Genomic DNA, 13685 nt, shown 5'->3' with positions numbered 1-13685 from the left:
CATGAAGGTTAAGGGATAACTCTCTTGGTCCCTTTTTTCCCCCTTGCCAAGCTTATGAGCCTGGTTTGCCCCTTTAGCCCAACCTTCAATCATATTTACTGAGCACTTACTATGTGTAGAGCACTATACAAAGAGCTTGGGAGAGTACAATACGACAATAAACAGACACATTCCCTACCCACAACATGCTTACAGTCTAGGGGTGGGGAGAAAGACATTAATATAAATAAATTAAAGATTTGTGAATAAGTGGTATGGGGCTGGCTGTGCAATCTCAAATTTCCTTTTGCCTCCAAGACATCTACACTTGGATGTCCACCGGCACCTCAATGTCTAAAACTAGACCTCTCATCTTCCCTTCTAAGCCTCCTCTTCCTACCTTTCCATCTCAAAAATGGTACTTATTCGGTACCTATTGAGTGTCAGGCATTGTACTAAGAGGGACGAGCCTCGGTCCTGTCACTTCCAGGGTGTGTGTTTGTGCGTGCGCGCCACGTGAAAAACCGAGGCACAAAGACGCACACGATGGGCTGATCCCAGAGCGTACATGCAGAAGTCAGTACTGGTTTCCAGTCAACGGTATTTATTGAGCAATTACTGTGTGCAGAGCAGTGTACTAAGGGTTTGGGAGAGTACAATGTTACAGAGTTGGAAGACAAATTCGCTGGTTCTTCTGCAGCCCTTTGAAGGCACCCTTTGACCACTGCATTTCTCTGTTACTGCAGCAACGCATCTGCCCCTCTAAGGACTGAATATCCAAACGGCAGATCCGACGCCAAGACCACCTCTCCCGGGCCATGAGCCATTTTCCAAACACCGCCTTCCTTCATGCAATTTACATCAATCCCTTTGGATCTTTCGCACCCAGCAATCTGGACCGCTAACTAGTTTTCACACTTTAGAGTCAATAAATGAGAAAATACATTTTCTGCAAGTTCTCTATTAAAGAGACGGGATTTTTTAACTTTAAATCCCAAACATGGTGAAAACGAAAAGGTTGTTCGGTGAAGGACTTTGATCCTTGTAACAAATCTGCATTATACTGAATCATCCCATCACTCCAAGCACAACATTACAAGAAATGCAGGGCCAAACAAAAAAACTCAAGCAAGGGCTGAGTAACCAAGATCTCCCGGACAACGGAGACTGCTAGTAGAAGCAGCGGCACCGCTGCGTTTTCTGACTTGATACAGGTCACTCACTAAACATGGGCAACACGAGGAGCCCAGATTCTGCCCCAATTAAGGTGATCCAGACGCTCACAGGATAAACCTAGTCTTCCCGTCTCCCAGGCAGTTCTGGCAAGGAAATTTTAACCTTTTTAATAATTATCCACAGATTAAGACTATAAATTCATCTTTCAACTGGGACAACCCTTAATTTGGTTTTCAAGAATTCGTCTTATACAGGCCGCCTACCTTGTGCAAGCATGTTAAATTCCAAGAAGAGCGCTATGTGGTACAGCTCCATTGCTTCTTCTGCTCGCGTCCCGTTGGGCTTTCCTGCCACCAGGGCCTGAACTTCACTGAGGCTCCCCACAGAAGGGCTGCTATGCAAAACCGAGAGGTCCACCGCATCGGTATACATACAGTTTAGAATAACTTTAGCGTATTTTTTTGGTATGATAGACTCATCCAATATAATTCGAGTGGGAGTCCGCAGCGTTCGGTCCGTGATCTCCTCGCCTGTCCTTATCCTCCTCTGCAGTAAGTTGCGAAAAAACGGGGACCGGGCCGAAATGACAGCCTTGTGAGCTCGAAGCTCTTCATCTAAGCAGTTCTGATTTCCAGCAAAAGCTTCCGCCAGACCCGAGTCGGATGAAAAACTGAGGACGACGTCGTAATAGCACATGTAATCAAACAGTCCACGCATATCTACGTCAAGGGAATTTGGTGTTCCAAACTCTTCACTAAGCTGCACCAGCATATCAACGTTTTGGAATCTTGAGTCCTCCATTCCAAACTCTCCCGTGTAAAGGTAGTGTAACAGAGCAGAAAACATGGGCATGTCGATCCCCGCTGTGTTGATGTCCATTATTATCTCTGCTCCATACTCAGGAGAAGACGAGAGCAGCGTTTTAAAAAATGGACATCTTGCAGCTAAAATGGCACGATGCACGGGGAAGCAGGTTTCTTGGAATATTAGGTCTACGTCAGTACAGTACTTGTACTCATAAAGATCAGCCATGTCTTTCTGCAATGTCCGGGCTTCCGGCCTGGCCAAACTGGCCTGGAGAGAAAGCTCCTTTAAGGCTGAGGTTCCCTCATATTCCTCCACCAAGGCATTAACATCTCTAACATCCCATCCTGAGAGGAGTTCTCGCATTTGCTTCGCGTGATCGGCAGACCGACTTGATTTCCTTCGTTTGATAAATTTCTTTTTGAGGGTGGCAAGGCTGGAGGTTTTCTTTTTCTTGTCTTGTGGTTTCTCATGGCCGTGGTCAAGGCTATACAGCTTGGAGTCACATCCATAGCCTTGATGAGAATAGGATGATGTTCCTGAAGATGGGGGGGAAGACATTTACCAAAATAAATAAACCAAGGAAGCAATTTTTCCCAAATTTTTCCCTGCTCTCACTTCAGTCTTACTGTCATGAACAAGAAGATCATGCCTGTCACCCTGGATAACCTGAAAAATGAAATTTTTCTGGTTCCTATTTCAAGGCTACACAGTCTGTATGGGGTAGGAAAGATGCTTTTTTCATTGGAACGCATAAACAATCCAATCTAGTGTTAAACTACAAAAATTACAGCAGATGAAAAGTTAGCTGATAATTTATCAAAAAAAAGTGTCAGTCCCCTGCTCCTGAAGAAAATACAGTTTCTAAGTGTTTAGTTTTCATGAGTACTGGTGGCCATATTTGGAACAGAGATACTAAACTATTTATTTTAATTAGGAGCAGTTTCTTGGATTCAGACCTCTAGATTATTTCTACCTAGAACGAGTCTAAGTCACCTCAAGTGACAGAAGGGGTGGTAAGGAGGAGAGAGAGCCAGTTCAGGAAAGACCCTGCCCCTCCCTTCTCCACAACAGGGAAGACAGACCCCGCCACCCTGTCTCTCAAGTCACAATAATCTTCTTCCAACACCTCCCTCCAGGATCCCTGGCTGTCTTGCTCACTCTCTCTGCAGGCCCTAAAGATTGGCATGAGGGCACCGACTGCTCTGAAACTTTGAACCTACTCTACTGTCAGTTCTTCTACAACAGGGGAGTTACATTCTTGAAGAAAACCTTGCCACCTTAGGACTCACACTTGATTGACATCACATAGATTCACAATAGTTGCTTCTTCAAACATCGCATTCCACCTGATGCACCTTACTGGAATAACATTCCCCAGTTGCATTCTAGCCATTCTGTGTGGTGAAAGCATGCTTTATGGGAGAATTATGAATGCCGCAAGGATGGAAGTTAGTTAAGCTAGCCCTCATTTTCTCAGGAAAACACACACACACACACACACACACACCCCACCCAAATTCAGAATACAGCTTTAAGAAAAATCTTCCTTTGCTTGTTCTTCATCTTCTGACCTACAGTCTTCTCTTATGAATGGTTTACTGACATTCTGAAATAAAACACTCAAAGATATTACAAATCCAGAATAAACATAAGAAAGTTACCTATAAATGTCTGCTGGGCCTGCGAATTTCCCCCTACCCTTGGGGAACATGAATGGGGATAGTTAGATGCATTAGCACCCATTTTCTTCAGTCACTCAGGCATTCCGCCTGCTGGCTCTTCAGAGTACAATCTCGAAATCCATTGTGAACCTTCAACCCTGGATCCAGCAGGCTCTTTTCATCCATTTCTGAATAGCAAACAAAAACACAATTAGCGTTTTACCTGACCGGTTCATTAAACCTCATTTCAAAATGTAACCACATACTAAAAATTGCATAAACTGCTAATTTTCTACATCTTGTGTAAAAATGCTTCAAAGGCTAGTTTTCTATGAAAAACTCCAGCAATTAAGTAGAACATCTTCAGATTGGTATCACGAATCCAAGTGAATTGTTTTTTTAAGACTGCAAATAGGGTATAACAGTAATGTGCTTCCAATTTGAGAAGGAAAATAACAAGATCAATGGTTTCAAATACTAGTTAGGGACCCTGTCAGGAGTCAAGGTGTGGTGGTGATTGTAAGGGATTAGAAAGGAACCCCTGCTGCAGCGGCCATGTCAGAGCTCTCTGGTCTTCTAAGCCCTGTTCATATATCATCTCCAAATCTCTCTGACTCTCTCATCGAAGTGCTCCTTAATCAGCTTTACCAAATTCTCTCTCTCCCCTCTCTCATCTCCAAGGGAAAGGTGAAAAAAGAACAAGAAAAAGAAAAAGTCATCAACTCTTCCCACAAGCACCCCTTAACTCCCCCTCCAAGACGGTGTCTGAACTGTTCTAATTTGTAGATACCTCAGCACTTAATAAATACTATAACCAACTTTCCGATCACACACCAGCTACCTGAACATTTCTATCTATATACAATTTAGTAATTGTTTATTTCTATTTTTAATCAACTGAGTTTATGCACTGAGCAGCAAGGCCTCATGGAAAGAGCATCAGCTCAGGAGTCAGAGGACCTGGGTTCGAATTTTGGATCTGCCACGTGCTTACTGAGTGATTTTGGGCAAGTCATTTAACTTCTCTGTACCTCAGTTACCTCATCTGTAAAATGAGGATTAAAGACCTGTTCTCCCTCCTCCTTGGACTTTGAGCCCTCTGTGGGACAAGAACCGTGTCTGACCTATCTTGTACCTTCCCCAGCACTTAGAACAGTGCTTAACACACAGTAAAGTGCTTACTATAATGTCATCATTATTATTTACTCTTGTTACCTTTTGCATACTTAGCAATTTATGATTGCTTGTATCGTCCATTAGACTGTAAGTTCCTCAGTGGCAGAGACCACATTTTTTACTTGCTCCTTAAAGCATCTAGCTCTGTGCTCTGCCCTCTGCAGATGCTCAATAAATATTGCTGATAATAATGATAATTATGCTCCTTCTAGGGTTGGTTTGCTCTCCCCTATTATTTTCTTCACAAAGCGTTAGGAGGCTCAGTTCTTTGTGTTCATTACAAAGACGACACACAAATCTCAGCAATGTTGCTCTACTGATGCAATAAATAAGGCGGGGAATGACTGAGGGTGGTGTGGTGAGGGTTCTGATGACCTACTTAATGAGGGCAGTTAGAGGAATCCGTAACTGGACAAACTTATTTCCAAGTCCGAGTTGCCAATCCTCTCTGTAAAAATGAATTTTTCCTACAGAGTTTTACTTAGTGGCAACTCTTGCCAATGATGCGTTAAAGGCATCTAATATTCCTCCGCTTTAAAAACACTGTTAAGACCAAATTTTATTTGGTCTTTGAGATATTTTGGGTCGATATCAAAAGACCTACACACTGGATTTTTCCTTTTCTCCAGTATTACATTCGAAACAGGAATTGTTTATCACCTGTCTGAAGACAGACCTGTATCCTTAAAGCTGACTGTCAAAGAGGACAGTTCTCCGTTCCCTCAAGTATTCTTTGGGGCCATTGTGAAGACAGACTGAACACTGGGTTGGTTAGATAAGCCATTATACCGACCTAGTTTGGCATTGACTATGTTCCTATCTATGTTCTGCTCTTTTAGACTACACTTGGAGTGGGGAAAACACACACAGAAATTCAAAGGCGTGTTTTGGAGGGGAGCCAATTCAAAAGTCTGCCTGCTGAAAAGCTTCTAACAGAATACAAGTATTTCTCACTGGCAGTGAGAATAACCTAGTAACCCAGATGCTGAAACATAATATGGCATTCCAAATCAGCCTTGCAGAGAGTAAAAACAAAAAAAAACAAAAACCATTTGATGCCAGGGAAAATAAATCCAAATAAATCTGTATTCAGCTGCAAGTAATGAGTTGAATATTAATTTTTCTAATTTGGAAAACATGTATTAATTTGTCCTTTTTTTACATTTTACCTGCCTCAGCTAATTTATTGCAGTCCCCAAATATGCTGAAAGCTACATCATCATCATCATCAATCGTATTTATTGAGCACTTACTGTGTGCAGAGCACTGTACTAAGCGCCTGGGAAGTACAAGTTGGCAACATATAGAGACAGTCCCTACCCAGCAGCGGGCTCACAGTCTAAAATACATAATACATAATCAAACTAATTCTTTATTTAGCACTTCTATATAAAGCAGACTTTTTTCCCTCCTAAAATTTCACTTTTCCACTGCAGCTCGTTACTAGATTCCAGGGCACATTAATAAGAGGGCTGGTAGAAAATGTATGACAAAAAACAATTTATAAGCCAAGGGTCATAGGAAAAGAGGCAAGATTATGATCAAATGAAGTAAGGTGGCACTGTGAGCGGTCAAGGGGTAGCATCACTACACATGTATATGAAATGAAGAATAATTTATGATTTCCTGATGGCAGACCACGTTTGCCCAGTAGGTATTAATATATATTTATTAAAGAATGTACCCAGCCCACATACTTAGCTCCTCTGCCAACCATACTCACTGTCTTGCTCGCTTGTCGACCTATTGCTCACGCCCTCCCTCTTTGCTAGAACTCCCCTCCTCTCCACATCCAGCATATCACTCTTCCCACCTTCAAAAATCCTATTTTAAAAAATCTCATTTCAATCAATGGTATTTATTGAGGGTTTACTATCTGCAGAGCACTATACTAGGCACTTGGGGCGAGTCCAATACAACAGAGTTGGTAGAAACATTTCCTGCCCACAACAAGCTTATAGTCTTCTTCTTCAGAAAGTCTTCCCTAACTGACCTCTTATCTCACAACTATTTCCCTCCCCCCACTGGGTCACCTATACAGTTGAGCTGACACCTCCTAAAGAGCCTAAACACTTAGGTTCCCCACCCCACCACCCGCAAAAAGTACAGCACCTATGCATATATATTTAGACATTGTTGATTCTCTCAAATGTATTTCCATGTTTATCTCCCCCACTAGACTGCAAGATCCTTGAGGGGAGGAGGACCATAAGACACTGATGATGATGATGATGATGATGATGATGGTATTTGTTAAGCGCTTACTATGTGCAAAGCACTGTTCTAAGCACTGGGGAGGTTACAAGGTGATCAGGTTGTCCCAAGGGGGGCTCACAGTTTTTAACCCCCACTTTGCAGATGAGGTAACTGCGGCACAGAGAAGTTAAGTGACTTGCCCAAAGTCACACAGCTGGCAGTTGGCGGAGCCGGGATTTGAATCCATGACCTCTGACTCCAAAGCCCGTGCTCTTTCCACTGAGCCACGCTGTTGGGTGAAACAGTTCAGAAATAGGAAACAGATCACAAGTCTCAAAGAAGCCTGCCTGCAACATGTGACACTGGAAAACAAATCAGAAATTCAAGAGGGTTGTCATATCATAATAGGAGCTGTGAGGTAGCCAACTCGGAGGCAGGATAAGGAGGTAAGCTATCAAATTCAAACAGACGGTACCGTACACCTGACTCTTTGACCTGGAAGACCTTCCTGGACCATTAAAGTCTTAACAAGGGACTAAACCATCCAGAATTCCAATTCTATTTCTGATACCAGGCATGATATCATAGATATGATACATTGTGGGAACAGATGCAGGGAGCATTACTGAGCTTCTAGAGCTGCACTTTAGAAGACTCAGGTAGACCTTCTCCGGCAGAAGCTCCATGGCCTAGTGGAAAGAGCATGGGCTTCGGAGTTGGTCCTGGTTCCACCACTTGTCTGTTGTGTGACCTTGGGCAACTCACTTAACTTCTCTGGGCCTCAGTTACCTCATCCATAAAACGGGGATTAAGACTGTGAGCCCCACATGGGACAGGGACTGTGTCCAACCCGATTACCTTGTATTTATTCCAGTGCATAGAACTGTGCTTGGCACATAGTCAGCACTTAGTAAATATTATTATTATTATTATTATTATTATTATTATTTTAACCCTGGACAGGGACCTAGCCTGAAGATGACTAGCCGTTCAACAAGTTTTGATTTAAAAAACCCTAATTTGTAATACCAAAGAGACAAATAAGGACGTAATTTGTTGGTAAAAACACAAAAACAAACTCAATTTCATTGAAGGGTCTGGGTTACTACTGTAGATTAAAATGGACAATAATCCAATTTTTTAAAAAACCTATATCTCTCCAACATTCAAAAAGAGTCTGTAAGATGTTCCCAGGAACGATTCTACGATGGTTTGCAATTCTTTGGAGATTTCTATCTTACAATATTCAGACAGCTAAGAGATGACGAATACCACATGCTGCATATTATGCTGCAAATTACACAGACATTGGCAGTCACTACGCTTACATTTCATGCTAAACTAGTTCAACTAGAAAAGGACTAGGGTGAATTAATTGGCTTCACTGTAGAAAAACAGAACACAGAGTTTAAAATGCAGAAAAACAAATTGCAAGAACCTTCCAGAAACAGTCTAGTTAGAACAGATGACCTGAAATAGTACTCCCAAGCTTGCCTTCCCGAGGGCAAATAATAAGTCAAGATTTCCTCTCTGTAAATAGAGATACATATTGCTACTTACAAAGGATGTCACTAAAATTAATGAGATGAAGGAAGGGTGCTTTGCACTCATCAGAAGAGAGGAAGAGACACTTAAAATATGGCACAACCTTGTTATTTGAAACACAAGGGGCTGAGAAAAATAGGTTTGGGTTAAAGTACAATTAAGGATCTAGCAAGGAGGGAAAAGCAGTTGTTTTACATTATTATTATTATTATTAATAACAGTAATAATAATGGCATTTGTTAAGCACTACTATGTGCCGGGCACAGTTCTAAGCATTGGGGTAGATAGAAGGTTAACAGGTTGTCCCACCTGGGGCTCACAGTCTTAATCCCCATTTTACAGATGAGGGAACTGAGGCTCAGAGAAGTGAAGTGACCTGCCCAAAGTCACACAGCTGACAAGTGGCAGAGTCGGGATTCAAACCCATGATCTCTGACTCCCAAGCCCGTGCTCTTTCCACTAAGCCACACTGCTTCTCAACATTAAAATGTTATATCCAAGACATGATGTACGGAGGGTTTAATGTATTTACAGAAATTCATGCCAAAAAACGTTCCTCACAGAAATATAATACAGCCATCTACCAAATGGTCAGTTACTGTACAAAAGGAAGTAATCAATCTTCTTTACTGAGTGCTTACTATGTGCAGGGCACTATACTAAGTGCTTGGGAGAGTACAAGCAACAATATAACAGATACATTCCTAGTCCACAATGAGCTCAGTCTAGATGGGGAGACGGACAATAATATAAATAAATAAGTTATGGATATGTACAGAGATGCTGTGGGGCTGGAAGCGGGAGATAAAGGGAGCACATCAGGGCGACTCAGTAGGGAGTGAGAAAGAGGAAATGAGGGCTTAGACAGTGAAGACCTCTTGGAGATGTGCCTTCAATAAGGCTTTGATGGCGGGAAAAGTAATTGTCTGATGGCTGTGAAGAGGGAGGGTGTTCCAGGCCAGAGGCTGGACATGGTTGAGAGGTCGGTGGTGAGATAGATATGAGACTGAAGTACGGTGAGTAGGTAGGCATTAGAGGAGTGAAGTGTGTGAGCTGGGTTGTAGTAGGAGGTAGTGAGGTGAGGTAGGAGGGGGCAAGGTGATTAAATGCTTTAAAGCCGACGGCAAGGAGTTTCTGTTCGACGCGGAGGTAGAGGGGCAGCCACTGGAGGTTCTTGAGGAGTGGGGAAACGTGGCCTGAATGATTTTGTAGAAAAATGATCAGGGCATCAGAGCAGAGTATGGACTGGGGTGGGGAGACACAGGAGGTCAGACTGTACCCGCTGTCTCAAGCTCCTCTCTTCTGGTTTTCTCCTTGACCCTTCCCATCTGGCTTCCATTCCCTTCACTCCACAAAATCCGCCCTCTCAAAGGTCACAAATGAGCTCCCTCTTGTCAAGGCCAATGGCCTCTACTCCATCCTAATCCTCCTCGACCTCTCAGCTGTCTTCAACACTGTCGACCACCCCCTTCTTCTTGAAACACTGATCAACTTCAGCTTCACTGACACTGTCCTCTCCTGGTTCTTCTCCTATCTCTCTGGCGGCTCGGTCTCGGTCGTGGGCTCTGCCTCCCACCCCCTAACTGTGGGGGTCCCTCAAGGTTCAGTTTTGGGTCCCCTTCTATTCCCTACACCCACTCCCTTGGAGAACTCATTCGCTCAAATGGCTTCAACTACCACCTCCATGCAGATGGTTCCCAAATTTGTATCTCCAACCCTGATCTCTCTCCCTCTCTGCAGTTTTGTATTTCCTCCTGCCTTCAAGACATCTCTACTTGGATGTCCTCCCGTGTCACCTCAAACGTTACATGTCCAAAACAGAATTCCTTATCTTCTCTTTTAAACCCTGTCCTTCCCGATTTTTCCATCACTGTAGACAGCACCATCGTCCTTCCTGTCACACAAGCCCATAACCATGGCACTATCCTTGACTCCTCTCAGGTTCAACCTACACATTCAATCCATCACTAAATCCTGTCAGTCCCACCTTCACAACATCCACAAAATCCACCCAAGCTGCTACCATGTTAATCCAAGCACTTATCCTATCCCACCTTGATTACTGTATCAGCCTCCTTGCTGACCTCCCTTCCTCCTGTCTCTCCCCATTCTAGTCCATACTCTGCTTGCTGCCCAGAACATTTACCTTTAAAAAAAGTTCAGTCTATGTCTCTCCACTCTTCAAGAATCTCCAGTGGTTGCCCAACCACCTCCACATCAGAGACACATTACCATTGGCTTCAAAGCACTCAATCACATTGCCTGCTCCTACCTCACCTCAGTACTCTCCTACTACAATCCAGCCCTTACACTTCACTCCTCTAATGGCAACCTACTCACCATACCTCAGTCTCATCTATCTCACCATTGATCTCTCACCCACGTCCTGCCTTTGGCCTGGAATGCCCCCTCCCTTACCACATCCGACAATTACTCCTCCCACTTTCAAAGCCTTACTGAAAGCACACCTCCTCCAAGAGGCCTTCCCTAAGCCCTCATTTCCTCTTTTCCCCTTCTGCATCACCCCCACTTGCACCATTTATTCACCACCCTTGCCCCAGCTCCAAAGCACCTATGTACGTAACTGTAATTTATTTACATTATTGTCTCTCTTCTGTTCTAGACTGTGAGCTCGTTGTGGGCAGAGAAAGTGTTACATTATTGTGTTGTACTCTCCCATGCACTTAATACAGTGCCTTGCACACAGTAAGTGCTCAATAACTGATTGATTGAATGGTAGGAGGGAGATGGGGCGATAACTGGAGGGAGCCATGGAGCCAAGGGAGGGTTTTTTTTTAGGACGGGAGGACATGAGCATGTTTGAAAGCACTGAGGAAGAAGGCACTGGAGAATGAATAGTTGAAGATGGTGATCAGGGAGGGGGCAATTGTTTTGATAAGGTGCGAAAGGATGGAGTCATACGCACAGGGAGAAGGGGTGGATTTTAGAGAAAGTAGGAGATCTTCTCTTGAGTGAGTGCTGGGAAGGATGGGAGAGTTGAAGGGGCAAGAGGATGGAGGGACTGGAGAGGAGTAGGGGAGATTTTAGGAAGATCACGCCTGATAGTCTCCATTTTTTAATAGATAGCCAGGTCATTAGTCACTCAACCGTATTTACTGATTGCTTACTGTGCGGAGAGAGTAAGGGATAGGAGAGGAGGGAGTTACATGTCTGGAACACCTGGCAAAAATAATGGGCATGGGCATCAATACGGATGGAGAAATAATTTTGCCGGGCAGAGTTAAAGCACACAAGGATGAACTTGAGGTGGAGGAGGTCAGCCTGATATCTAGATTTCCACCAGCAGCACACAGAGATGCAAAGCCTTGCTAAAAATCCTAAAAGTAAAAGAGAAATAGGTCTTCTATTAGTGAGTGAGAGTAAACGTGGGCAGTGTCTAGGTTTCCCTAGATGCCTTGGTTATAATAAATGTCTTCCTTCTGCCTTTCTACTGCTTTTTTAAGCACCCCTACCATAGAATTAGGGTGTGTCAAGTAGGGTAGGGGGTGCAAGGACAAGGGTCCAGGATGGCCCTTCCCCCCAAGAATGGGATGACATCCAATTCAATGAGATTTCCTGACCCTCAACAGGATAGGAGGTGACTTAATAATGTGCTACTAAGCAAAAATATTTAGAGGCCTGTTTAAAGGAAAAATCAATAGCATGTAATAGATCTTTGGCCCCTATTTAAAAGTTATATTTGGAAATTAAAAAAGACTTCAAGGCTAACACAATATTTAAATTTATGCCAATTCTGGATTTCCTGGATTTGGAAACTTTACATTTTAGGTACAGAATTCAGGTTTTTTTTTTAAAGGCAATAGAATTTATATGGTCAGTCGTTTGGTGAGCTTAAATTTTTGAACACATGAAGCTTTCTACCTTCAACTGGCCACTTGCATCACCAAGGAAAATGCTTATAGAAAAGGTCTGTTCACCTTGTCATAAGGGGTACGATCATAATATTCTTGGAAATCTGGGCACAGTAGTTCATGCATGCAACCCCAAAATAGTTTTCTTTCTGAAAATCCAGCCAGCAGCACCATTATTCAATTTTAAGGTTGATTCAGACTAATACACAATATTGAACTTCGTTTTGGGGGGGGGGGGAGTCAATACTTGTAGATTGAAATTTTTTCGAGACAGGGAAACTAAAATAAAATAAAAAGATCACAAAGTATTTGGGTTAGTGAAGTTTATTTCAACATTTCATCCAATCTTTCCCAAAATCCTCCCACACTTTGTTAATTTGTGGGGTGGGAAGGAGATGCAGGCAGAACACTGCTGCTCCTGCTGCTGACAAGATAAATCAAATAATGATTACTATGAAGAGTATGGTTTCTCATTTCAGGGTGTTAATTGCTTGGCAGATGCATATGAACAGGGAGCCCAGAGGGTGTCATTTATCTCATTTCTGCTTTCTGTAAACACCGTGTGAGTACAGTGTTTAAAAAGAAACTTTGCCAAAAATGATGGCCTAAGTTTTGCAATAGGTAAAACTTAGTTTGTTCATTTAAATGTTTTGAAAGTTTTCAAAAATCAATTCACTGATACGTAAATGTTGCACGTGCATTATTCCCAGAAGTACTCTTTTCTGACACATTCCACAGTACAATTTATAGTTCTAATTGCAACATTTATTGGAATCACAGTTTATTTCATCTAGCTTTCTCCATTCTGGGAAAACGGAATTTAAACCAACCTACAGAGACATAGCCTATCCGGTTCGTGAAAATGTTCTGGTAAGGAAATAACATAACCTCCCTTCCTTAATGATCCTAACAATCCTCAGGGAGAAGTTTCAAAATAAGCAAACAATAGTAGATGAAGTTCTGGTCTCAGTGGGAGGGTTTTGCAGACAGACCCCTACACTGAGGGCCAACAAAAAGTGCAACAAAAATGTAGGAGCGGTTGGTGTGAAGACCTTGCCAAGGATGACAACAGGAGGCTAAAGTATTAAGCAGCAGTTCTCAGATGCAGACAGCGCTCTAGGACAAACACTAATGAACTTGAAAAGTTACAGACAGAGAGAGGAGGATCCATTAGGGAAAGAGAGCTGATCTTTCTGATCGTGTTCTCTCAAGCTAAACCGGTCATATTGCCCTTGGGACAGGGTCCTCATAAATGCTTCCTTTTTATTTAGAA

At 42.8% G+C, this 13685-nt stretch overlaps 1 protein-coding gene across 2 annotated transcripts in view; it reads right to left on the bottom strand.

The window, feature by feature from the left end:
* BTBD7 (BTB domain containing 7) overlaps positions 1-13685 on the bottom strand; it is a 57653-nt gene that overhangs the window by 25193 nt on the left and 18775 nt on the right. For both annotated transcript variants that reach the window (XM_038764220.1, XM_038764304.1), the window contains exons 2-3: positions 3624-3811; positions 1419-2498 (exon numbers count right to left, since the gene is read on the bottom strand). In XM_038764220.1, coding sequence (XP_038620148.1) covers positions 1419-2498; positions 3624-3705 — 1162 coding nt within the window. In that variant the 5' untranslated portion in view covers positions 3706-3811. The remainder of the gene's footprint in view (positions 1-1418; positions 2499-3623; positions 3812-13685) is intronic.

Source organism: Tachyglossus aculeatus, chromosome 1 (assembly GCF_015852505.1).
Source record: "Tachyglossus aculeatus isolate mTacAcu1 chromosome 1, mTacAcu1.pri, whole genome shotgun sequence".
Lineage (NCBI taxonomy): Eukaryota > Metazoa > Chordata > Mammalia > Monotremata > Tachyglossidae > Tachyglossus > Tachyglossus aculeatus.
Note: the sequence above shows the minus strand (reverse complement) of the source record. Positions and strands in the feature narration are given on the sequence as shown.